This window comes from Schistocerca nitens, chromosome 1 (genome assembly GCF_023898315.1).
Source record: "Schistocerca nitens isolate TAMUIC-IGC-003100 chromosome 1, iqSchNite1.1, whole genome shotgun sequence".
NCBI classification, from domain to species: Eukaryota; Metazoa; Arthropoda; class Insecta; order Orthoptera; family Acrididae; genus Schistocerca; species Schistocerca nitens.
Genome location: NC_064614.1, coordinates 91455403 through 91482425, shown reverse-complemented (window position 1 = coordinate 91482425; position 27023 = coordinate 91455403). Strand labels below are relative to the sequence as shown.

At 44.4% G+C, this 27023-nt stretch overlaps 1 protein-coding gene across 1 annotated transcript in view; it reads right to left on the bottom strand.

Moving 5' to 3' along the window:
• Window positions 1–27023, bottom strand: part of LOC126248189 (uncharacterized) — a 428326-nt gene that overhangs the window by 396632 nt on the left and 4671 nt on the right. The window contains exon 2 of the mRNA XM_049949377.1: window positions 15927–16195. Within this exon, the coding sequence (XP_049805334.1) occupies window positions 15927–16195 (269 nt within the window). The remainder of the gene's footprint in view (window positions 1–15926; window positions 16196–27023) is intronic.

The window sequence follows — 27023 nt, the reverse complement described above, 5'->3', positions numbered from 1 at the left end:
CATCAAAACTGTTCCAGAAGTAGTCAAAAAGTTGCTTCAGGATTCTAGTATTTGGTAGGCGAGATATGTCGCCGAAAAATGCAATCCTTCCTTTCCGCAGTGTATCAATAATGGATTCACTTTCTTTATACACTACTGAATTGGGCAAAAGTCTCCACTGCTCATTAACTTGGTGTTTCTCACTGATAATTGTTTGGATTATTCTTCTATCAACTTTCTGCAATTTGTCAGTTGTTGCTTGAGTATTTAATCTGAATAGTGTTTCACTGGCATATGTTGCGTCCGGTTTAACGACGGAGGAGTAATGTCGAAATTTAGCATTTATTGAGATAGATCGTTATTTGTAGGTTGGCCACGTGTTTCTCTGCGCTCGCTGAAGTTTTAATGTTCTACTAACTATTGATGCTCTTTCATTAACCTCGAAATTTCTTTTCTCGTCCTATCTTCGCATTAAAGTCTCCAAGCAGAATTTTAATGTTAGGTTCCGGTATGGTCATTACTAGTTGATCAAGTTCATCCCAGAATTTTTCCGTTCCATCCTTGTCAGTTCTATTTTTAACATTAGGTGGAGTATGAATATTTATCAGTGTGTATCTTTCGTTTTCCACTTTAATTGTTAACAATACCATTTTTGAGGAATTGGATGAAAAATCCTCAACGGAATCCAATATTCTATTGTGTACCAAGAAACCCACACCGAATTGGGGAAGATTTTCTATTACCCTTTCTCCTGGTGGTCCCTTATAAAGTCGATATCCTCCTGATTCGATCGTGTCCTGGTCAGTAATGCGTAACTCTTGAAGGACTGTGATAACTATGTTCTGTTGATCTAAGAGATCTGTTAAATGTTTCAATTTACCAACATTCCTTAAAGAATTAATATTTACTGTTGGCCGCGTGGGATTAGCCAACCGGTCTCAGGCGCTGCAGTCATGAACTATGCGGCTGGTCCCGGCGGAGGTTCGAGTCCTCTCTCGGGCATGGGTGTGTGTTTGTCGTTAGGATAGTTTAGGTTAAGTAGTGTGTAAGCTTAGGGACTGATGACCTTAGCAGTTAAGTCCCATAAGACTTGACACACATTTGAACATTTATTTTTTTGTTTACTGTTACAAAATACGAAAATCTTCCTGGTTTGTTAAATTTTAGCACCTTGTTATGTGGAATATGTTGCATGTTTGTTTGTTCATTCAGTGCATCACTAGGCTCTCCGACTCGCCTTTGTCCTCTATGTGACACACTACCGTATCCGAATGGTGTCTTCGCCTGGATAATATCGTCGTGACTGTCCAAACCGTTGGATACTTTCAATAGAAGACTCCTCATATTTGTTTGATTATCTGATCAATGATCAAGTGTCTGACCAAGGTCAGGGTTTACAACTCCAGATGTGATCCGGAAAGGTGATGAGTGAATTATGGATGGTGCAAAATGAGATTGATGGGATGTGTGTTTGGTCCGCGAGAGCTATTTTATTTCCTCAAGTCCGCCAGCAATCTGGTGAGGACCCTCCTATCCGCCACCTGGTACGCGTCACATAGGAATACACCTCTCCTCCTATTACGACACCGTAACAGGTTCGTGGAACAACAGCTTTATTACAACAAAAGATAGAAAATATGTAAACTTAACTTTTTCTTTTCTTTAATTTGAGATTGCCAGGATTACTTTTAGTCACTTTACTTTCCTTTGTCTTCAATCAGTTAGCAAGAATAACTTTGCCTCTTTATATTATTCGACAGGACTGTTAACTTATTGAGGCTTCATTATTAATTACTTTTAGTTATCTTTCAGCAAACAAAGAAAACTGGCAATGATTTTTGATATTATTCTTTTAGCTACTTAGACAACGGCACTCTGGTATTCAATAACTGGAAATGAATAGAACGCTAAGTACGTAATACATACAGTTCTTACCTACAATACTTATTACTGCAATAAATTTCATGGAGAACATCGCTAGGTAATGCCTCACCAAATTTTTAACGTGAAAGAAAATAAGGTAGCCTTACAGTTCGTTGCAGATGTTGCGCTGTCGTCTTCGTTGTCGTCTACAATGCTCCCATTGCTCCATGTAATATTGCTGGCACACCTTGATTCACAAGAACCAACTATGAGGCAGGATCTTGACGCTATTCGAGCCTCTTACTTCTGCCCACACTCGTCATGCCGTTGGTGACCCGGTAGTAACAAATGCGCCTTTCATAGGCCCGCCGGCGCACACCACATTTTGTATTCACTCTTACGACTCTCATCCATGCAAGAACAGAGCTCACTTATAAGCTCTGTTCTGACGTCACACTCGTGTCCAGAGACAGCTCTCCCACGTTCGTCTTCACTCTCCGCCAACGATATTGCTTTTCCTACCGTTCCCTAACGGCACTGATGCAGAATAAATACACCATAATAACAAATACACTCCTGGAAATTGAAATAAGAACACCGTGAAGTCATTGTCCCAGGAAGGGGAAACTTTATTTACACATTCCTGGGGTCAGATACATCACATGATCACACTGACAGAACCACAGGCACATAGACACAGGCAACAGAGCATGCACAATGTCGGCACTAGTACAGTGTATATCCACCTTTCGCAGCAATGCAGGCTGCTATTCTCCCATGGAGACGATCGTAGAGATGCTGGATGTAGTCCTGTGGAACGGCTTGCCATGCCATTTCCACCTGGCGCCTCAGTTGGACCAGCGTTCGTGCTGGACGTGCAGACCGCGTGAGACGACGCTTCATCCAGTCCCAAACATGCTCAATTGGGGACAGATCCGGAGATCTTGCTGGCCAGGGTAGTTGACTTACACCTTCTAGAGCACGTTGGGTGGCACGGGATACATGCGGACGTGCATTGTCCTGTTGGAACAGCAAGTTCCCTTGCCGGTCTAGGAATGGTAGAACGATGGGTTCGATGACGGTTTGGATGTACCGTGCACTATTCAGTGTCCCCTCGACGATCAACAGTGGTGTACGGCCAGTGTAGGAGATCGCTCCCAACACCATGATGCCGGGTGTTGGCCCTGTGTGCCTCGGTCGTATGCAGTCCTGATTGTGGCGCTCACCTGCACGGCGCCAAACACGCATACGACCATCATTGGCACCAAGGCAGAAGCGACTCTCATCGCTGAAGACGACACGTCTCCATTCGTCCCTCCATTCACGCCTGTCGCGACACCACTGGAGGCGGGCTGCACGATGTTGGGGCGTGAGCGGAAGACGGCCTAACGGTGTGCGGGACCGTAGCCCAGCTTCATGGAGACGGTTGCGAATGGTCCTCGCCGATACCCCAGGAGCAACAGTGTCCCTAATTTGCTGGGAAGTGGCGGTGCGGTCCCCTACGGCACTGCGTAGGATCCTACGGTCTTGGCGTGCATCCGTGCGTCGCTGCGGTCCGGTCCCAGGTCGACGGGCACGTGCACCTTCCGCCGACCACTGGCGACAACATCGATGTACTGTGGAGACCTCACGCCCCACGTGTTGAGCAATTCGGCGGTACGTCCACCCGGCCTCCCGCATGCCCACTATACGCCCTCGCTCAAAGTCCGTCAACTGCACATACGGTTCACGTCCACGCTGTCGCGGCATGCTACCAGTGTTAAAGACTGCGATGGAGCTCCGTATGCCACGGCAAACTGGCTGACACTGACGGCGGCGGTGCACAAATGCTGCGCAGCTAGCGCCATTCGACGGCCAACACCGCGGTTCCTGGTGTGTCCGCTGTGCCGTGCGTGTGATCATTGCTTGTACAGCCCTCTCGCAGTGTCCGGAGCAAGTATGGTGGGTCTGACACACCGGTGTCAATGTGTTCTTTTTTCCATTTCCAGGAGTGTAGTTTATACAGGTTACAGCACATATCACATTTCTAATTAACACAACACTGATCAGCCAGAACACTTATGAACACCTACCTACTAGCCGGTATGTCCACCTTTGACACAGGTAACAAAAGCAACGCGTTATGGCATGGAAGCGATAAAGGACTTGGTAGGTCATTGGAGGGAGTTGGTTCCACATTTTCACATGCAAGTCAACTAATTCCCATAGATTCCTGGAAGAGAGCGATGATCTCTGGTGCCCCGTTCAATCTCATCCGAGATGTGTTGGATCGGCTTCGGATCTGGCGAGTTGGGGAAAGCCAGCTCAACGATTGGAACTCGCCACTGTGTTCCACGAAGCACTGCATCACACTCCTGGCCTTGTGACATGGCATGTCATTTTGTTGAAAAATGCCACTGCCATCGTGAAACATGATCGTCACGAAGAAGCTTACGTGAACTGCAGCAAGTGTATGATACTCCTTGGCCGTCATTCTGCCTTGTACGAGCTCCACTGGACCCATAGATGCCCACGTGACTGTTTCTCAGAGCATAATGAAGCCACCGCCAGCTTGTCTTCTTCCCGCAGTACAGGTGTCAAGGAGCAGTTCACCTAGAACATGAAGGATTCGCGCCCTCCCGTCGGCATGATGAATAATGTATCGGGATTCATCAGACCACGCAACGCTCCGCCACTGTGCCAACGTCCAGTGCCGATGGTCACGTGCGTGGTTCAATCATAGTTGCGTATGTCGTGGTGTTAACATTGGCACATGCATGGGTCTTCAGCTGCGGAGGCAAATCGTTAGGAGTATTCGGTGCACTGTGTGTTCAGACACTCTTGTACTCTGATCAGCATCAAAATCTGATATTAGTTCCGCCACAGTTTGCCGCGTGTCCTGTTTTATCAGTCCGCCGAGCCTACGACATCACACATCTGTAATGGGTGGACGCCCAACCCCAAGGCATCTGGACGTGGTTTCACATTGGTTTCGCCACGTGTTGAAGATACTCACCACAACAATCCTCGAATACAGGAAAAGTCGTGCAGTTTGCGAAACGTTCGTGCCGAGCCTCCGAGCCATCACCATCCGCCCTCGGTCAAACTCAGATAGATTGCTCGCCTTCCCCATTGTAATATTTCTGGCTTATTCAGCCATCATATTCCCAGGGCAGTGGAGATGCAAGAAGCATAGAGATGACGCAATGTGGGATGAGGTACCGGTGACATAGGTTAGATTCGGTACCATTCCCGTGAGAAAGACCGCCTGCATGATGCTGCTGCTCTGTGATTGGCTGCTGTGTTCGGCGGTAGGGCGCCAAAAAGTTAAACTTTAGTTGCTATTATTAATTAAATCTGTCATCCAAATTACTTCATTTTTTTAACTAAACATCTCTCAACAGCCAGCTATCAATCAGTCATTTCAAAATTATTAAAATCAAAGTATTACTAAAACAAAAGACTGACGATATTACTGCCGATGCACTTTGGTGGCGTTCGGGTCACGCCTTGCTGGCTTGGCGGGCGAAGTGTCTCGGGCAATCCGGCTCTCCAGTTCTGACCGTTTCAGTAGACAGACATGTTGTCTGTTATAGCAGTATTTGTTTCTTGCAATTTTATTTACTACAGTTCCGACTGTCGCTAGGTACAGACTTGTTGTCTGTAATAGTAGTATTTGATTCATGTAATTTTATTCTCCAGTTCTGAGCCGGCCGCGGTGGTCTAGCGGTTCTGGCTCTGCAGTCCGGAACCGCGGGACTGCTACGGTCGCAGGTTCGAATCCTGCCTCGGGCATGGGTGTGTGTGATGTCCTTAGGTTAGTTAGGTTTAAGTAGTTCTAAGTTCTAGGGGACTTATGACCTAAGATGTTGAGTCCCATAGTGCTCAGCGCCATTTGAACCATTCTCCAGTTCTGACGGTTCCAGTAGACAGACATGTTGTCTGTGGCAGCATGTATTTCATGTTATTTCAGCCAGATATCATGACTGTGGAAAGATATGTTCAATAGGTTGTGATCAAGAATAGTTTCTCGTGTGTATATCAATAAAAACGCGTGTGGCATCCCAAATGAGTTATAGTTTTTTCGTAGCAGCAGTTCCTTGCGAAGTTAATTTCAGCCTCAAGAAAAAGAATCCACGACCGAATCCACGACCTGCGTGCTGTTTTCTGCGCTGGGGACATCATGAAGACAGCAGGTTAGTGAAGTGTACAAGAACTTATGTATTCCACACACGGCAGTGGAAACAACTAGGCACCTCAAGTGTACTGCATGCACAGTACAAATGTGCTCAGTGACGCGTCATCTGCAGTAATGCAGAGGAGGTAAAGAAGGATGAAAGTATTAACACTATCTCACTTTTATTCCTTTTTTCTTGCCGTACCACTCAATCATGGACTGAACGCCCACTGATACTACAGGCACCGTGCGTGTATCTGACAAGCAGCCATTCTTCGTCAGGTGACGCTGCTATTGCCTTGAAGAAAATGACTTATTGACACATAACCAACACGGATTCAGAAAATATCGTTCTTGTGCATCGCAGCGAGCTCTTTATTCCCATTAAGTAATGAATGCTGTCGACAAGGGATCTCAGATCGATTCCATATTCCTAGATTTCCAGAAGGGTTTTGATACCGTTCCTGACAAGCGACTATTAATCAAATTGCGTGCATGTGGAGTACCGTGTCAGTTTTGTGACTGGATTCGTGATTTCCTCTCAGAGAGGCCACAGTTCGTAGTGATAGATTATAAATCATCGAGTAAAACAGAAGTGGTATCTGGCGTTCAGCAAGGTAGTGTCATAGGCCCTCTTCTGTTCCTGATTTACAAAATGGTTTGGTTCAAATGGCTCTGAGCACTATGGGACTTAACTTCTGAGGTCATCACCCCCTAGAACTTAGAACTACTTAAACCTAACTAACCTAAGGACATCATACACATCCATGCCCGAGGCACGATTCGAACCTGCGACCGTAGCAGTCGCGCGGTTCCAGACTGAAGCGCCTAGACCCGCTCGGCCACCCCGGCCGGCTCCCTGATTTACATAAATGATGTACGTGAAAATCTGAGTAGCCCCCTTAGATTGTTTGCAGATGACGCTGTAATTTACCGTCTAGTAAAACCATCAGACGATCATTTCCAATTACAAAATTATCTAGAGAGTATTTCTGTATGGTGCGAAAAGTGGCGATTGGCACTAAACAAAGTAATCCGATAAATTTTGGGTATAGGATAAATTGCGCAAATCTAAGGGCTATCAATTCGACTAAATACCTAGGAATTACAATTACGAGCAACTTAAATTGGGAAGACCATATAGATAATATTGTGGGGAAGGCGAAACAAAGACTGCTCTTTGTTGGCAGAACACTTAGAAGATGCAACAAACCCATTAAAGAGACAGCCTACATTACACCTGTCCGTCCTCTGCTGGAATATTGCTGCGCGGTGTGGGATCCTTACCAGTAGGATTGACGGAGGGCATCGAAAAAGTGCAAAGAAGGGCAGCTCGTTTCGTGTTACCGCGCAATTGGGGTGAGTGTCACTGATATGATACGCTAGTTGGGGTGGCAGTCACTAAAACAAAGGCGGTTTTTTTGCGGCGAGATCTACTTACGAAATTTCAATCACCAACTTTCTCTTCCGAATGCGAAAATGTTTTGTTGACACCCACCTACGTAGGGAGAAATGATCATCATAATAAAATAAGAGAAATCAGAGCTCGAACGGAAAGATTTAGGTGTTCCTTTTTCCCAAGCGTCATTAGAGAGTGGAATGGTAGAGAAGTAGTATGAAAATGGTTCGATGAACCCTCTGCCAGTCACTTAAGTATGAATTGCAGAGTAACCATGTAGATGTAGATGTAGTAGATATAGATGTAGATGGACAGGTTTAAACCGATAGTAGGTCGGTAGTCATAATGTTGTGACTGATCGGTGTAGTATACAGCGATTTAGAGAATAAAAGAAGTACATCATATTTACAATAAACATTACGTACAAAAATTTTAGGTAGCACGTCTATATCATCGTGTACGCAAGGTATATGCACTCGGTAGACAGACCAAATAGGATCAGGAGTGGCTGGGAGGCTGGTCCATTGTTCTCCGAAGCCTTCACCGCGGCTGTCGCCGTGGACTGCCACGCCCCTCGCAGCTGGTGTTCGCTGCCCGTGGGTCCAGCTATTTCCAGCGTCGTCAGCTGAATCACGGTTCCGAGAGAGGCGACTAATAGACTCCGCGTTCCGAGTTGCCGGCAGCTACACCACATTGCTCGGACGCTTCCTCGCTCCGCACGGAAACACTCCGTCTGCAGGAATTCCTCACACGCGCAGAATGTGCATACCGAAGATGCCGACAACGAAGACCCTACCGTCTTACTTCGTAGTGCCACTTAACAGTTTATTTTTAATTGTGGAACCTGACCATTCCTTAGTACGTGTTAAAGGCAGTCTACAACGTGGTTATTGAGGAAAAAAACTAAATGCAAAAGAATCAAGGATATGGTGTGAAATAAACGCTGACAGAAGCTTAGTCAATTTTTCACTCTTTACGTCGTCTCGTGCATGTTTACAGCGTGCACTTTTTCATTCTTGCGTGAGGCACCTAAAACAGCCTTCCCCAAATATACTCAAAACTTGTAGGTACACATAAGGGCCGGCAGCTGCAGCCGATCGGTTCTAGGCGATTCAGTCTGGAACCACGCTGCTGCTACGGTCGCAGGTTCGAATCCTGCCTCGGGCATGAATGTGTGTGATGTCCTTTAGTTAGTTACTTGTAGGTAGTTCTAAGTCTAGGGGACTGTTGACCTCAGATGTTAAGTCTCATAGTGCTTAGATCCTGTTTGAACCTATTTTTTTATTATTTTTTTTACACATAGGTTTGATTAAAACAACAGTTGAGTCCTCAATTCATTTGTTTATTATTAACGGTTTTTGATTATGTTAAAGCCATCCTCAGATTTTTATGCCACCGTATGGTTGGTGCTGGCGGCTCCTGGATTCTTCACGTGTCACCAATGTCTTACACGACATCGGTTCTGCACGTGATACCACGGTCGTACACTAAGGGAGCCTAAAAATTTTAGGATCACTTTAACATAAGCAAAAACCGGTAATAATAAACAAATGGAATTGCGATCACAACTGTTGTTTTAATCAAAGTTAGCCCCAGATCACTGCGCTCCATAGACAATGTTGCCTAAATTTGTGGACACACAAGGTGTCCCGTTTATCTTGACCATCCCAAATAACTTTCAGTCTAAAAGCAAAATAAAGAAAATTTCAACCAAATGTTGTTTAGCCGCATGGAGAGGGGGGGGGGGAGGAAGACTTGAGACAGCATTTTTGACCCTCTTGTACTTTGTTCGTTACGAAGTTATGAAGAGCATTGCAGCTTCTTTAAACACCACCCTATATTTTTTATTCCTTAATCCATTTCCTCTCCTCAAGAACCGTTCAAAAATTTAGCAAAGTGTACCATTCACGACCATGAATTGATACAAAACTATTACTCTCCTGTCCCACGAGGCAGTTACTTAAGGGATGGGGCCCCTCCACGCCCGCACCAACGTGGTGACCAAATCAAAAGTTCAACTGTCACCTCCGTCAATATGTTAGTTGTCTAATCAGTGGGTCACAGGATGCTGGGCTGTGATATTATCCGTGCGTCTCGGTAAAGATTACGCATTAACACGGTCCATCAGGTGATAGATTGTGGCCGAGACGCGAATGAGGGTAGCGATTTCAAGAGCGGAGGGAAAAAAGTGCCAAGCCTCGTGCCGAGGCAAAAAATCCTCTGCGACAGTGGGATGGGTAGTAAGAGCAGTAGAGGCTTACTAGCTGCGATAGTTCATGCAAGGTTGGATTGTTAGTGTGGGTATCATGCATCAATAGCGTTGTAGGCGATGGCTACTGCAGCCGCTGCATTCCTGGAACAGTCAAGATCGTTACATGTTAGTGAGAGATCGTCCACAGATCATCTCACTGTGTGGGGGGTGGGTATAGCTTGTCTGCATGTAGTGTACGGTACGGTTTCCCTGCGTGGTGCCGCTTTTTCGGCAGGTATATTCCAACTGGGTATCCAGTAATGGTGGCTGATAAACAGGGGCTCACCTGTACCGTTGTGTTTCGTGTACTTGGCCATAGATGTTAGGTCCTTGTAAGTATGTTTTTTTGTTTCCATTTATGGTTGTGGTAGTAGTTCCCCAAATTCAGAATCAACTGTTTCTGCAAATGTCTGGACTTTCTGTATAGTTTTGTGGTGAGTTTGTGGAATACCTCCGTGAGAGTCTCACGTCGGTATTCCAGGTGAAGATCCGTGATGCATGTGTATTGTGGAGTATTGCTTATGATTTTATTGTTCTGGATGATCTGCAGACGGCGCAGACGTGTGGGCGCAGCGTATCCCCAGACAGGGGCTGCGTACGTCATCAAATGGTTCAAATGGCTCTGAGCACTATGCGACTTAACTTCTGAGGTCATCAGTCGCCTAGAACTTAGAACTAATTAAACCTAACTAACCTAAGGACATCACACACATCCATGCCCGAGGCAGGATTCGAACCTGCGACCGTAGCGGTCGCTCGGCTCCAGACTGTAGCGCCTAGAACCGCACGGCCACTCCGGCCGGCCTCGTACGTCATCACGGGGCGAATAAGTGTCATGTACATGGACCTCGACACCCGTCTATTCAGTGTGCTATGCCTGTTGGGCATAGGGTAGAGCTCTTTGAGCCTCGCCCTTGTTCTGTTGGTCAAATGTTGTATGTGGTCCCCCCCAGAGTAATTTCCGGTCCAGCCAGACACCAAGGTATTTGACTTTCTCACGGAAACGTATTGGGCGTGCATGTAGTGTTATTTCCCAAGAGACAGTGAGTAAATTGATAACAATGATGTCATGCTTGATGCTCGCACCACACTTCGACATACCAAGGTTTTTGCTTGTTAACGTCTCCCAGACAGCGTGGCATTTCAACTGACTAGCACACCCAATAGCGAAAATTTTTTGTCTATGATTTGTGAACGAAGCTTCAACCGTAAACGAAATATTACACATTACACACAAATGAAGCATCCTTCCACAGTTTTCGTAGACATCATTTGTAGAGTTCTGAGTTGAAAATCATTCTCAAGAAGCTGTTGATGGAGGGAAATACGGGATAGATGAAATGTCTTGGAATGTAGTACTCACTGAACAGTCCTTTGGCTTATCCGAATTGTCCAATAGAACTGCCAAGTAGTGATTTCTGGATTGTGCATTACTGCTCATAAAATGCTGGTTGCATTATCGAACTTGTCTGTTATGATTTGACAACTTCCATCTGTCATGTTTTACTAGTCTATTACTTGTGAGCAATCTTTGCCGTTATATCTGCATCCAGTAGTCAATCATTCGCGTAGTCGTTTTAACTAATGTTGCACAAGTTTGTCTTGACTAAGGTCTTTGAAGCGAGCAAGGGCGGTTGCTTTCCGCATAGCTTGCATGTTCAAGGGGAACAAAGCTTCCTTCGTTCTACTCTGTTCGACTCTGTTCTGGCTGTGAAGTGTTAAGGGTGGTAATAACCGTTGCTGAGCGGAATTTTGCCCAGACGAAAGGAGAGTGTGGGCTTGTAAAGATGAGGTTATGCTGAAAATTGCGTACAATATTTGTCCTTGTATCTGCTCCAGTAGATGACTTGCCAAACCATATTCAACCTAATATCAATCAAAAATCCACATTTAAAGCACTAAGTGAAAAAATTCACATTTAAGCAAATAAACAAGTGAGTTTTTAAATTATTACATTTTCATAAATATACATTTTTTCAACGCTCCTTGAAATAAGACACCTTACTTATCTTTATAAAAGTTAGTCCAGGGATAGCATCTTTGAGTAGTAATCAAAACGTCCTCGGTCCCGGATTCTGGAAGAATGAGCAATGATCAGCGGCATGATGATGCAGAAGGCAATGGAAACCATCGCATTAAAGACACGTAATATGCATCCACAGGACATGTGACCTATAATTGAAAGAGTGTCATGATGATCTCTCCATTGGCAAAAGACTCCGGGCTAGTCCCTCAGTCGGATCTCCGCGTCGAGACTACCAAATAGTAAGTGACTATGAGCATAACGTTCTACGAATTGAGGCGTGGAATGCCAGAATTACGGACGCGGTAGGCAAGTTACAAAACCCGAAAAAGGGAACGGTGACGCTCAATCTAGATACAGTCGGGTATGTGAAGTGGAAAGAAGACAAAGATTTCTGGTCATATGAGTATAGGGTAATCCCGACAGCAGCAGAAAATGGTATAACGGTAGAATGACTCGTTATGAATAGGAAGGTGCTGCAGAGAGTGGGTTAATGTTAACAGTTGAGTGCTAGGTTTGTTCTCATCAGAATCAACAGCAAATCAACACGAATAACAACAGTTAAGGTATTGAAGAACATGAGCTTGGTAGTAGGAATGAGAGAGTAGAAAGATGAATGGAATTAATAAATTTCAACTAGCAATAGCAAATACTCTGTTCAAGAATCTAAAGAGGAGACCGGGAGATGCGGGAAGAGAGTCCGAAAACAATTATTGGACTGTAAACTGTTCTCAGGAGCAGATATACAATCAGATCACAATTCAGTAATGATGAAAAGTACTCTGAAGTTTACCATTTAGTAATGATGCAGAGTAGTCTGAATTTTAACAGACTTGTCAGGCGGAATCAATGCGTGAAGAAGTGAGATATGGAGGTACTAAGGAATGAAGAACTATGATTGACGTTCTCTTAGGCTGTAAATACTGCGATAAGGAATAACTCAGCAGGTAAGCCTAGTTCAGCGGAAGAGGAATGGACATCATTAAAAAAGGCAGTCACAGAAGTTAGGAAAAAAACATAGGTACAAACAAGGTAGCTGCAAAGAAACCATGGGCAGCAGAAGAAATACTTCAACTGCTCGATGAAAGAAGAAAGTGCAAAAATGTTCAGGGAACTCAGGTATTCAGAAATATAAATAACATAGGAATGAAATAAATAGGAAGTGGAGGGAAGCTGTGGCGAAATGGTTGCTTTAAAAATGTAAAGGAATCGAAAAAGAAAAGATTGTTGGAAGAACTGAGTCAGCATAAAGAAAAATCAAAACAATCTTCTTTGAAATTAAAAGCCAGGCAGGTAACATTAAGAGCGCAATGAGAATTCCTATGTAACTGCAGAGGAGGGAGCGGATAGGTGCAAAGACTACAATGATACCCCATATGTGGGGTAAGATATGTCTGAGATGGATTTAGAAGAGATAGGGATCCATTATTAGAATCAGAATTTAAGCTTTGAAGAACTTAAGATAAAATTGATCAGATGAGGCAGAAGGGATAGATAACATTCCATCAGAATTTCTAAAATCATTGGGGGAAGTGGCAACAAAACTTTTCAAGTTGGTGTGTAGAATGCATGAGTCTGACTTTCGGAGTAAACATCATCCACAAAATTCTGAAGATCGCAAGAGCCGACAAGTGAGAGGATTATCACACAATCAGCTTAGCAGCTCATGCATCTTAAGTTACTGACAAGAATAATATACAGATGAATCGAAAAGAAAATGATCGATCTGTCAGATAACTATCAGTTTGGCTTCAGGACAGGTAAAGGCTTCAGAAAAGCAGTTCTGACGTTGCGCTTGATGTGGAAGGTAGGCCGCAAGGAAAATAAAGACTCGAAAAATGGTTCAAATGGCTCTGAGCACTATGGGACTTAACATCTGAGGCCATCAGTCCCCTAGAACAGAACTACTTAAACCTGACTAACCTAAGGACATCACGCACATCGATGCCCGAGGCAGGTTTCGAACCTGCGACCGTGGCGGTTGTGCGGTTCCAGACTAAAGTGCCTAGAACCGCTCGGCCAAACCGGCCTGCCAATAAAGACTCGTTCATAGGATTTGTTGACGTGGTTGACGTGTAAAAAGCGTTCGACAACGTCAAATGGTGTAAGATGTTCGAAATTCCGAGAAATGTGGGGCTAAAATATAGGAAGAGACGGGCAAAATACAGTATAAGAACCAAGAGGGAATAATACTGAAAGACCAAGAACGCAGAGCTCGGATTGAAAAGAGTGTAAGACAGAGGCTAATCTTGCCGCCCCCCCCCCCCCCCCCCGCTGCTATTCAGTCTACACATCGAGAAGCAATGACAGAAATAAAAGGAAGGTTCAAGAGTGGGATTACAATTCAAGGAAAAAAAAAAGAAAAAAGAAAAGTGTCGTGTGAGTAGGGCCTCCCGTCGGGTAGACCGTTCGCCGGGTGCAAGTCTTCCGATTTGACGCCACTTCGGCGACTTGCGCGTCGATGGGGATGAAATGATGATAATTAGGACAACACAACACCCAGTCCCTGAGCGAAGAAAATCTCCGACCCAGTCGGGAATCTAACCCGGGCCCTTAGGATGGACATTCAGTCGCGCTGACCACTCAGCTACCGGGGGCGGACGAAATCAAGGTGAAAGGATATCAGTAATAAGATTCGCATGATGACATTGCCACCCCCAGTGAATGTGACGAACAACGACACGATCTGTTGAATGGAAAGAACAGTCTATTGCGCACAGAATACGGACTCAGAGTAAATCAAAGAAAGACGGAAGTAATGAGAATTTTCTGAAATGAGAACAGCGAGAAACTTAACATCAGGATGGGCGTTCAAGAAGCCCACAAGTTAAGGAATGCTACTACCTAGACCGCGGAGTAATCCATCACGGATGGAGCAAGAAAGAGATAAAAAGGGGACTAGCAGTGGCAAAACGGGAATTACTGACCAAGAGACGTCTGCTAGTAAGAAACATAGGCCTTAATTTAAGAAGAAATTTTTGAGAGTGTACGTTTGGAGCACAACCTGGTATGTTAGTGGAACATGGACAGTGGGAATACCGAAACAGAAGAAAATGGAGGCATTTGAGATGTTGTGGCCCTGAATAATGTTGAAAATTAGGTGGACTGGTGAGGTAAGTAATGCGGATGTTGTCTACAGAATCGGCGAGGTGAGGAATGTATGGAAAACAGTAATAAGAAGAAGGGACATGACAGGACATCAGTTAAGATAGGAGGGAATAACTTCTCTGGTACTAGAGGGAGCTGTAGAGGGCAAAAACTGTAGAGGAAGACGGAGACTGGAATAAATCTAGAAAATAAATGAGGATATGGATGAAAAGTTTGGCACTGGAGAGGAATTAATGGTGGGCCGCATCAAACAAATCAGAAGACCGATGACAAAAAGAAAAATCGCTTTTCGTGTTTCATACGAGGGTTGAAACTTTGATAATGGCAAATGTTTATTTACAACTTATACAAACAGAAAATGTTTCACAGTTTTACTGTCCTTCAGAGTAGTCACAAGAATTGTGTATAACCAGTTGTCAGTGATGTGTAACTCGTAGGATAGCTTTAGCAGCGCCAGTTGTGTTGATTGTTCGAGAGGAGCGGTCTATTTACCAAATCTGTGTAACAGTTCTGACACGAATGTCAAGAAGTGCTTCCTTCATTTTAGGAATCAAGTTGAAATCACAGTGGATTAAGTCCTGGGACTGTGGTGGATTGAAGGCTGTGTTCCAAAAATGAACAGCTTAGAAAAAGAAACGATGACACTTTCTGCAGGAAAGGACAACGCCCGGTCTCGTGTGTCACCAACTTGCGACTGATTTGGTCGATCGATGGGGCTTGATTCCTGAGATGAAGGAACCACTTTATGGTATTCGTTTCAGAACTGTTACAGAAATTCGTCAGGCAGTAGACCGCTCCACTCGATGTATCAACACATCTAGCGCTGCGAAGTGTGTCCTACGACTTCCACATAGCTGGCAAGTGGTTATACACAATGCTGGGGACTACTCTCAAGGACACATGTGTCTGCTTTGTTTAAGTTGCAAATAAATATTTGCCACTATTAAAGTTCCAAACCTCATATATAACAGAAAGCGCTGAAAATATATGTCAATGAAATCACAAAACCTGGGGAGTGAGGATAAACGTTCATAACTGATATGTAGGCTGAGACTAGTTTCATTCGGTTGCTTAATTCGACAGAAAAACAGTCTGAGCACAAGTACAATCGACTGGCTGGCCGGTTGTTATTGTTAGGACCACTCACCTGTCTCATCACTATGAAAGGCTTGTTTGTGGGTTCACCGTGGCCCTGCTGGCCGTTGTCTGGGCGCAGCGTTTCCAGAGGCGTGACGGCTTCTTCCGGGTGCCGATGGTATCGCCGTTTCTTTTCTGAGCCACTGCAGTCGAAAGCGCGGCCGCGCCAAAGGCCACGGCCAGCTCGCCCGCTTCCTGCTGCGGCGCTCCAGTCTGGCCTCGCACTCCTGGAAACTGGACGGCTAACCTTCCGCCTCTGCTCGCTCACCGTGCTCCACCCTGCTCTACAGGGTGGCAGGAACTGTCTCTATCAACTGCAGTTGGCAACCCTGACCAACTGCGCGTCGAGTGCTACGCATGCGTACGTCGCTAAGCAAGAAGCTGCGACACTGTCGCTAGTAAAACAGTGACCCGTAAATACAATAAGTTTCCTTTAATTTACGTCTATGGTGACAGACTTTTTGTTAGCACATTACACGTTTCGGTCTATAACGACCATCATCAGATCTGTTTTATAAAAACAAAGTCCTAATGCACTGCAGCCATAGTGGCATCGTCAAATGTTAAATGCAAAATCAGCAGCAGCAGCAATATATACAGGGTGGCGCACGAAATGCGTTACCATTTTGTTTTTGAATATAAACTTTATTGCCAATACAATCTGAAAGGAACATATACTACAATGAAGAGTCTTCCATAGAGATTTGTTCTAAATCAACACATGCTCAATATGTCCACCATTTCGTTTCCTAACTTCCTTCAAACGAACACTGAAGTTAATGATTACCCTACGGCACATGTTTTCCGTAATTTCACTGCAAGCTTGAAGAATAAGTCTTCTGAGCTCCATTAAATCACGTGGAGGTTTCGGGAAATTTTTTTCCCTTAGGTACTCCCAAAGAAAAAAGTCACATGGATTGAGGTCTGGACTACTGGGGGGCCAATTTTGTCCGTCATTCAAGCGACCCGGAAACCTGAGTGAAATGATCCACATGTCGAAATGCTCGTGTAAAAACTCCAACATAGTGTTTGCAGTATGTGGTCTTGCTCCATCTTGCATGAACCACTGCGTGTTGAAGGGCAAGGCAGTAGCAAGAAGCTGTGGAATGAAGCAATTGCGAAGCATGCTCACAGTTTCTTCAAAGAAAAAGGGTCCAAAAAGTCCGTGACTGGAAATTGCTGTCCAATAAGTCCGTGACTGGAAATTGCTGCCCACGCTGTAATCCTCGGAGCATAATGTTGTCGTTCATGAAGCACTTGTGGGTTTTCAGTGGCCCAAAAGAGTACATTTTGTTTGTTACCCACACCGTCTAAATGAAAATGCGCCTCGTCTGAAAACCAAACGTTGTTGAGAGTTTCTTCCCTATCCTCCGCCCACTGAGGAAACAGTAGTCTCTGCCGCTTGTGTTCTTCAGTCAGCTTCTGTGCACGGGTCATCTTGTATGGGTACATATGGAGGTCACTTTTAAGAACGCGTTGAACGGAGCGTCTGGATATTCCCAGTTGCACTGCTGCCTTTCTACACGATTTCCCGGGACTTCTCTGCACAGCAACCGGTACCGCTTCAAAATTCTCCGGCGAACAAACAGGCTTAGGCCGAGGTCGCTTCGCTTCCAATACTGTTCCTTCCTGTAGAAATTTATCGTGCAACCTGTGGATGGTCTTCTTGCAAAGGACCCATCGTGTGTTAAACTGTTGTCTAAAACGCCTCTGAGTCGCAACAAGGCTTTTAGTTTCATGAAAAAGTAACGCAATTGCCGATCGTTGCTGTATCATCAGTCTTCCATTGTCAGCCATTGCTGCTTACTAGTCCTAGCGGCAGTATCGTGAATTACACGTCATTTCGTAACTCATTTGTTTTTCCAAGCTCTGCGGGTAATGCTGTAGATATCCCAGCGCGATATCTAATGTGCGTCGTAAATTGTGAAAGAAACAATTGGTAACACATTTCGTGGTGCCACCCTGTATTTGACGATGCTGGTGCTGGTGCTGATTTTGCATTTAACAATTGACGATGCCACTATGGCTGCAGTACATAAGGACTTTGTTTTTGTGATGGTCATTATAGACCGAAACCGGTAATCTGTTAACAAAATGTTTGTGACCATAGACGTAAACTAAATGAAACTTAAAGAACCAGCCATTTCCTCAAACCTCGAGGGATACCTCCTAATATCGCGCTGGACCTCGTTATACCCGCCATAGTGCAGGCGCTAGGCGTGGTATAGACTCAACAGGCCGTTGGAAGTCTTTGCAGAAATACTAAGCTCTGTTCTCTCTATAGCCGTCCATAATTGCGAAACTCTTGCCAGTGCAGAACTTTATGTCTCATAAATGTTCGATGGGATTCATGTGGGGCGACCTGGGTAGCCAAATCATTAGCTCGAACTGCCCAGAATGTTCTTCACACAAAACTACGAACAACTGTAGGCCGATGACGCGGCGCATTGTCATCCATAAAATTCCATCGTTCCCAGAATGAGATATTCACTCCGCAGCGGAGTGTGAGCTGATATGAAACTTCCTAGAACATTAAAACTGTGTGCCCGACCGAGACACAAACTCGGGACCTTTGCCTTTCGCGTGAAAGTGCTCTACCAACTGAGCCACGCGAGCACGACTCATGACCCGTCCACATACCTCAGTTGGTAGAGCACTTTCGCGCGATAGGCAAAGGTCCCGAGTTCGGGTCTCGGTCCGGCACACAGTTTTAATCTGCCAGGAAGTTTCATATCAGCGCACACTCCGCTGCAGACCGAAAATCTCATTCTGGAAACATCCCCCAGGCTGTAGCTAAGATATGTCTCCGCTGTATCCTTTCTTCCTGGAGTGCTAGTTCTGCAAGGTTCGCCGGCCGAAGTGGCCGAGCGGTTAAAGGCGCTACAGTCTGGAACCGCACGACCGCTACGGTCGCAGGTTCGAATCCTGCCTCGGGCGTGGATGTGTGTGCTGTCCTTAGGTTAGTTAGGTTTAAGTAGTTCTAAGTTCTAGGGGACTTATGACCACAGCAGTTGAGTCCCATAGTGCTCAGAGCCATTTGAACCATTTGCAAGGTTCGCAGGAGAGCTTCTGTGAAGTTTGGAAGGTAGAAGACGAGGTACTGGCGGAATTGAAGCTGTGAGAACGGGGCGTGAGTCGTGCTTGGATAGCTCCGTTGCTAGAGCACTTGCCCACGAAAGTAAAGGTCCCGAGTTCGTGTCTCGGTGCGGAACACAGCTTTAATCTGCCAGGAAGTTTTAAAATTCTATCGTTGTTTGCTTCAAATAGTCTCCAAGTAGCTGAACAACCCACATCTAATGAATGATCTGTTCAGTTGGACAGAGGCCATATCATGTAAACACAGCCCACATCATTATGGAGCTACCACCAGCTTCCACAGTGCCTTGTTGATAGCTTGGGTCCATGGCTTCGTGGGGCCTGCGCCACACTCTAACAAATGGCTCTGAGCACTATGGGACTTAACGTCCATGGTCATCAGTCCCCTAGAACTCAGAACTACTTAAACCTAACTAACCTAAGGTCAGCACACAACACCCAGTCATCACGAGGCAGAGAAAATTCCTGACCCCGCCGGGAATCGAACCCGGGAACCCCGGGCGCGAGAAGCGAGAACGCTACCGCACGACCACGAGCTGCGGACTACGCTCTAACATTACCATTGTCTCTTATCAACTGAAGTCGGCACTCATCTGACCAGGCCACAGTTTTTCAGTCGTCTAGTGTCCAACCGATAAGGTGACGTTCCAAGTAGAGACGCTGCAGACGATGTCGTGCTATTAGCAAAGGCACTGGCGTCGATCGTCTGCTGCCATAGTCCATTAACGCCAAATTTTGCCGCACTCTCGTAACGGAAACGTTCGCCGCACGTACCACACTGGTTTCTTCTGTTATCTCACGCAGTGTTGCTTTTCTGTTAGCACTGACAACTCTACGCAAAAGCCACTACTCTCGATCTTTAAGTGAAGGCCGGCGGCCACTGCGGTATTCGTGGCGATACATAATGCCTGAAATGAGGAATTCTCGATATCGTCTTGACACTATATAGCGGAATATTGAATTCCCTAACGATTTCCGAAATGGAATGTCCCATGTGTCTAGCTCCAACCAACTATTAGTTCACATTCACAGTCTGTTAGTTCTCGTCGTGCGGCCATAATTAGGTGGGACATCTTTTCACATGAATCACCTAACAAGGGAACCTCCCAATCGCACCCCCCTCAGATTTAGTTATAAGTTGGCACAGTGGATAGGCCTTGAAAAACTGAACACAGATCAATCGAGAAAACAGGAAGAAGTTGTGTGGAACTATGAAAAAAATAAGCAAAATATACAAACTGAGTAGTCCATGCGCAGGATAGGCAATATCAAGGGAGATGTAAGTTGAGGAATGCCGTGGTCACGTGGTTAGCGTCAGCAGCTGCGGAACGAGAGGTCCTTGGTTCAAGTCTACCCTCAAGTGAAAAATTTAATTTTTTGTTTTTAGACAATTTTCAGAGTTCAGGCACTCACACATAATCAACTTCGCTCTCCAAAATTCCAGGACATGTTCAGATTTGCTTGGACATATGCAGGATTTGACGGTCTACACACGGAAAAATTTGAAAACGTTAAAAACACATGTTTTGAGAGAGCACAGGGAAAACTGTGCGACTGTGAAACTGTTGCATTCATTTGTTGCAGTTTATGTGACAAACTCTTGTGTTTTCACCACTTTTTTGGGAGTGATTATCACATCCACAAGAAAACCTAAATCGGGCAAGGTAGAAGAATCTTTTTTACCCATTCGCCAAGTGTACATGTTGGGTGGGTCGACAACATATTCCTGTCGCGTGAAGCACATGCCGTCACCAGTGTCGTATAGAATATATCAGACGTGTTTTCCTGTGGAGGAATCTTTTGACCTATGACCTTGCGACAAATGTTTTCGGTTCCCATTGGAGAGGCACGTCCTTTCGTCTACTAATCGCACGGTTTTGCGGTGCGGTCGCAAAACACGGACACTAAACTTATTACAGTGAACAGAGACGTCAATGAACGAACGGACAGATAATAACTTTGCGAAAATAAAGAAATTAAAATTTTCACTCGAGGGAAGACTTGAACCAAGGACCTCTCGTTCCGCAGCTGCTCACGCTAACCACGGGACCACGGCGCTCCAGAGATTACATCTCCCTCGATATTGCCTATCTTGCACATAGAGTACTCAGTTTGTATATTTTGCTTTTTTCTCGTAGTTCCACACAAGTTCTTCCTGTTTTCTCGATTGATCTGTGTTCAGTTTTTCAAGGCCTATCCACTGTGCCAACTTACAACTAAATCTGAGGGGGGTGCGATGGGGAGGTTCCCTTGTAAGTACAAATAATAGCTCCGCAAATGCATAGCCCTTTTATACTTAGTGCACGCGACACTATCGCCATCTTTATATTTGCATATCGCTATCCCATTGTTTTCGTCACCACAGTGAACGTCATGGAGCAGTGAACTGTGTAGAAGCGAACCTTGGCGATGCAAGGGAGGAAGGAGATTAGTGTTTAACGTCCCGTCGACAACGAGGTCATTAAAGACGGAACACGAGCTCGGATTAGGGAGGGACGGGGAAGGGAATCGGCCGCGCCCTTTCAAAGGAACCATCCCGTCATTTGCCTGGAGCGATTTAGGGAAATCACGGAAAACCTACATCAGGATGACCAGACGCAGGTTTGAACCGTCGGCCTTCCGAATGCGAGTCCAGTGTGGGCGATGGAAGACTTAAACCACAGTTTGTTCATAAAAAATGTCCCAGTTATAAATTTTAATAGTAGCAATTCTAAGCTTTGTAGATTGTTGCTTCAAGGCCTCAATTAAAGAATAACAGTTTTAAATTAGCACATGTGCGAGTGCTAACTCGTTTCGTGACTTGTCGCGCCGCAGGCACCATACACCCAATATATGTAAAGTATTTTGTTTACTGTATTTTGTTATGAGTTGTTCTGTAATTTCATTTTAACGTACGTTTCGTTTAAAGCTTGTGACCCCAGGTGGCAAAAGCATTCGCCGGCGGTAGAGTAAATTAGAAATGACCGGATGTGTGCGTAAAGGGAAAAATCACGGGACAACCAAAAGTGACTAAAGATTATGTTGGAATAGTCCTAAGACGTTTGTTCGGAAAGCAAGTCTTGACACAGTATGATATATATTAAGAGTACGTTTACAAATATGGTCTTAGTGCTTACAACTTATACATGTTTGAAAGCCAGATGACTACGATATACGTTATAAATTTTCAAGTGAAATGTTGCAACGCGAAGGTAGCTTTTTTGATCATGTGGTGTTCAGAGATGAGGTAACTTTTCATCTGAGTGGGAAGGTATATACACATCATTTTCGTTTCTGGGGGGCAGAACATCCTCATGAACTCGTACAATACCGTAGAGATTCCCCAAAATTAAGCGTTTTTCAGTGCTGTGTACCGATATCAAGTGTACGGACCAATTTTTTGCTGAAGCAACCGTAACAGGGGTGGCTTATCTGGATATACTGCAAGAATGGCTCATTCCTCATTTAGAGGGTGAACCAGAAAACTTTATTTCGCAACAAGCTGGAGCCCTTCTCCATCGCCATCTCTTCATACGAGAGCGGTTGAACGTCAAGTCCCTGTCGATTGGATTAGTTTCATGGTTAGTACGACAGAGATCTTTTCCGCCGGCATCCACGTTCATCTGAACTTACGCCATGCGATTTTTTTCCTTTGGAGATTCACAACAGATCATGTCAACGTTTCACGATTACCTAATCACTTGCCAGAGCTGAAACGAACTACTGAAGAGGGTACTGCTTCCATTATTCCAGTCTTGTTAAGCAAAGTGAGGGAAGAACTCGATTTTAGGTTGGATGTGTGCTATACAACTAAAGATGCACGTATTGAACATTTGTAAGAAGAACTAGGTAAGGGTGCCTTCAATTTGTGTGTGATTTGTTGTAAATATTCTAAATTAGATGTTATAACATACTATAAAAACTGGGACATTCTTTTATGGACGTCCTGTAGTTCTGTTAGGGAGACCCGTGGGGCGTCGCCACGGAAAAGTAACGATCGTCATTTGAGTAGCCGTCTTAGATTGTTTGCAGATGATGCTGTAATTTACCGTCTTCTAAAGTCATCAGATGATCAAAAAGACTTGCAAAATGATTTAGATAAGATATCTGTATGGTGCGAAAAGTGGCAATTGACCCTGATAAAGAAAAGTGTGAAGTTATTCGCATGAGTACTAAAAGAAATCAGCTAAAATTCGATTACACAAATCTGAGGGCTGTAAATTCGGCTAAATACTTAGGGATTACAATTACAAATAACCTAAATTGGAACGATCACATAGATAATATTGTGGATAGAGGAAACCAAAGACTGCGATTCATTGGCAGAACACTTAGAAGGTGCAATAGGTCTACTAAAGAGACTGCTTACACCACGCTTGTCCTTCCTATTCTGGAGTATTCTTGTGCAGTCAGGTGGGACTGACGGATGACATCGGAAAAGAACAAAGAAGGGCAGCTCGTTCTGTATTATCACGAAATCTGGGAGATAGTGTCACAGAATGATACGTGAATTGGAGTGGCAATCATTAAAATAAAGGCGTTTTTCGTTGCGACGGGATCTTCTCATGAAATTTCAATCACCAGTTTTCTCCTCCGATTGCGAAAACATTCTGTTGCTACCCACCTACACAGCGAGAAATGATCATCACGATAAAATAAGTGAAATCAGGGCTCGCACAGAAAAATTTAAGTGCTCGTTTTTGCCGTGTACCGTTCGTGAGTGGAAAGGTAGAGAGACAGATTGAAGGTGATTCGTTGAACCCTGTGCCAGGCACTTTATTGTGAATAGCAGAGTAATCACGTAGATGTAAATGTAGGTGTTGGTTGTACCCGAGGTGCACACTGTTCTCAGATGGGTGACCAGTAGACATTGACACGGGCAGTGGTTTGAACCGCCACTAACCAGGCTGGGAAAGAAGTGGTCGAACATGTGAGAACTTGGAACTGGTCCGCGTGCCATTTACACATCGTTCCGGGCGTTCAGCGCGGAGGCGTGCAAAAACATCATAACTGTCGGGACTTTCATTGGACCACTTGCTGAATGACTTGATAGACAGATAGTTTGAATAAAAGCGCCTTTCGTGTTTTATTAAATTACACAACGCACTTCGGATCCTGCTGGTCCAAATTCAGGTGCGAATCATCTAATAGATAATTTACATTTGCTCTTGAGTGAGATGAAATGCATTCCTGTTATAAGAAAGTTGGATGATAGGTATCGTATTTTGTGAATCGAGTTCGGACGTATGTGAGGAATAGTGGAAAAGCAGTGAAAAGCTTACCGAACAAACAACGAAGAATATTTTTAGCCTTTTGAGGTCAGCAGACTTTAGTTTTTTTGTACTGTCGTCGCATATCACGTCACCCAATACTCATATTTGTTTACAACTGTTTAAAAACACACTTCACAGATGTATTTTAGCCTGCTGTGGTTAAAGATGAATTTTATGACACAGTGTGAGAAATCTAAGTTTTGAGAAATTGGTATATGCAAGGAATAAATTTAAAATATATCTTTGAAGTTACTAAAATAACTACAGCTCACAAAATCTGTTTCTTCATTTAAAGATTCAGGTTTTTGGATTTTGTGGAGATATATTTGAAATTGTTCTGTTACCAATGGCTTCACTGTGTAGCACTTTTTAAGTGTTTTCTATTTTGTTGATCACATGTTTAGTCTATAGCATATGCCATACCAGTGCACTCAGACATGCTTCTTTTAGGTCTATGCTACGCAGAACACACTCACTGACCTAGAAGAAAACAGCTTTAGGACAGAATGGTACAGTAAGAAAGAAGAAAAAATATTTGCTAGCATCCCATACCTAGACCCCACATCACAAAAAATTACTAACTTATTCAAAAAATGTAACAACTGAAATCTCCACTAATAATAAGATAGGACACTTACCAGTCTACAATGTAAAAATAACCAAAATAATACAACAGACGAGTGTATAAAGTATTATGCCCTAGATTCCATGCCTGTTACGTAGGGAAAACAGAAGTTTCAAAACCGTATTCTAGAAGACATAAATGCTTTCAGACTGAACTACTTTGAAAAATCAGTTATTGCTCAGCATATGCTAGAAACAAATCATGTGATCAACAGCCTAGAAGACAATTTAATAGCACTAACAATGCTAAGACTCTAAATCTGTTAGAAAAATTGGAAATATACCTCCACAAAATCAAAAAAACGTGAATCTATGTGAAGAACAGATTTCGCTAGGCCTAGTTATTTTAGTAATTTTTATCTCTGATACTACGTGATAAACTGCATCTTTGCATCTTTGATCACATCAGGTTAAACTATATTCGTGAAGTGTTTTTAAACGGTTGTAAACAAATGTGGGCCCTACGCAATGTGATGTGGAACAACAGAATGAATAAACGATCATATGCTGACCTCAAGTGGTTAAAAATGTTCTTCATCGTTTTTTCGATATGTTTCTCCCTGTTTTTCCCCCCTTTGTTTCTCACATATTTCCGAACACGATTCACGAAATGCGAAACCTAGCATCTAACGTTCTCATAACAGGAAAATGCATTTCACTTTACTCAAGAGCAAATGTAAATTATGTGTTAAATGATTTACATCTGAACGTGGACGCACAGGGTCCGAAATGCGTCGCGTAATTTAATACAACACGAAAAAATTGTGACTGTGGCGTTTTTATTCAAACTACCTGTGTACTGAACACAGTCACGTCCACAACTCCAAAATATGGATAAAATTAAAATGGAATGGTTTGTTGTTTTGGGGAAGGAGACCAAACAGCGAGGTCATCGGTCTCATTGGATTAGGGAAGGATGGGGAAGGAAGTCGGCCGTGCCCTTTCAGAGGAACCGTCCCGGAACTTGCCTGGAGTGATTTAGGGAAATCACGGAAAACCTAAATCAGGATAGCCGGACGCGGGATTGAACCGTCGTCCTCCCGAATGCGAGTACAGTGTCTAACCACTGCGCCACTTCGCTCGGTGATTAAAATGGACGGTTTGAAGTTTCGTCCGTTTTACCAACATGTGGTTTCAGACTTCGGATACATGGACATCGAAATGAAGTCCCATACTTCTTGACAGAGCTTAGGGGAACGATGCGGGAGACCCACACCGCCGTACTTTTTTTTTATCTCTCTTTGATCGTTTACGTTCTTGCATATGCTCGGGGCGGACGTCGTAAGACATCCGTTTAAGTTCGTCATTGATCCATGAACTCAGTTTTTTTTATTTATTTATTATTACAGAGGGCTGTTAACCCTCTGACCGAACACGCTGAGCTACCGTGCCGGCTGCCGTTCTAAGGCAATGTCCTAATGGAGGTGGTTTTCCGTTGCCTTCCTCCGACCGTAATGGGGATGAATGATGATGATGAAGACGACACAACAACACCCAGTCATCTCGGGGCAGATGAAAATACCTTGACTCCGTCGGGAATCGAACCCGGGACCCCGTGCGAGAAAGCTACCGCGAGACCACGAGCTAGGCAAGATTAACTGGTCCACTGCAATGACAGTGTTGGATCGGCTAGTAGAGAACCACTGTTCCCTTAACGACTGCTGATGTGCGATGAAGCGAACTTTTTCATGATTGGATATGTTATTTAACATCACTGGCACAAATCGCTTCGTGAGTCTGTATCAGCTCAGTTACGCTTTGTTATGCGCTTCTCGCATTAAGGGAACGAATTCCGTTGCATTATCGAGCTTACCGCCTAGTTTCGAGAGAAAAGTCTCACAACACCATAAGACATTCGGTTGGCAACGAAGATAAATAAGGCGGTCCGACCTACCGAGAACTGAAGTGACAGTTGGTTGGCACAAAGCCCTGTGCGTGGCCGTAGGCGCGTCTGAGCCCTCAAGTGCCCACTTGAGCTGTGACAAGTGCGTAAGCATCCTGGACGTCAAACTAAGTGCCGTCTTTTGCTTCCCTTGCAACGTCATAAAATTCTCACCATCTCAACAAAATTCTGACTGTTCAGAACAGTCTGTTGCTCCTCCTACGACGAGGGCGTCCTGAAAAGTGATGACTCT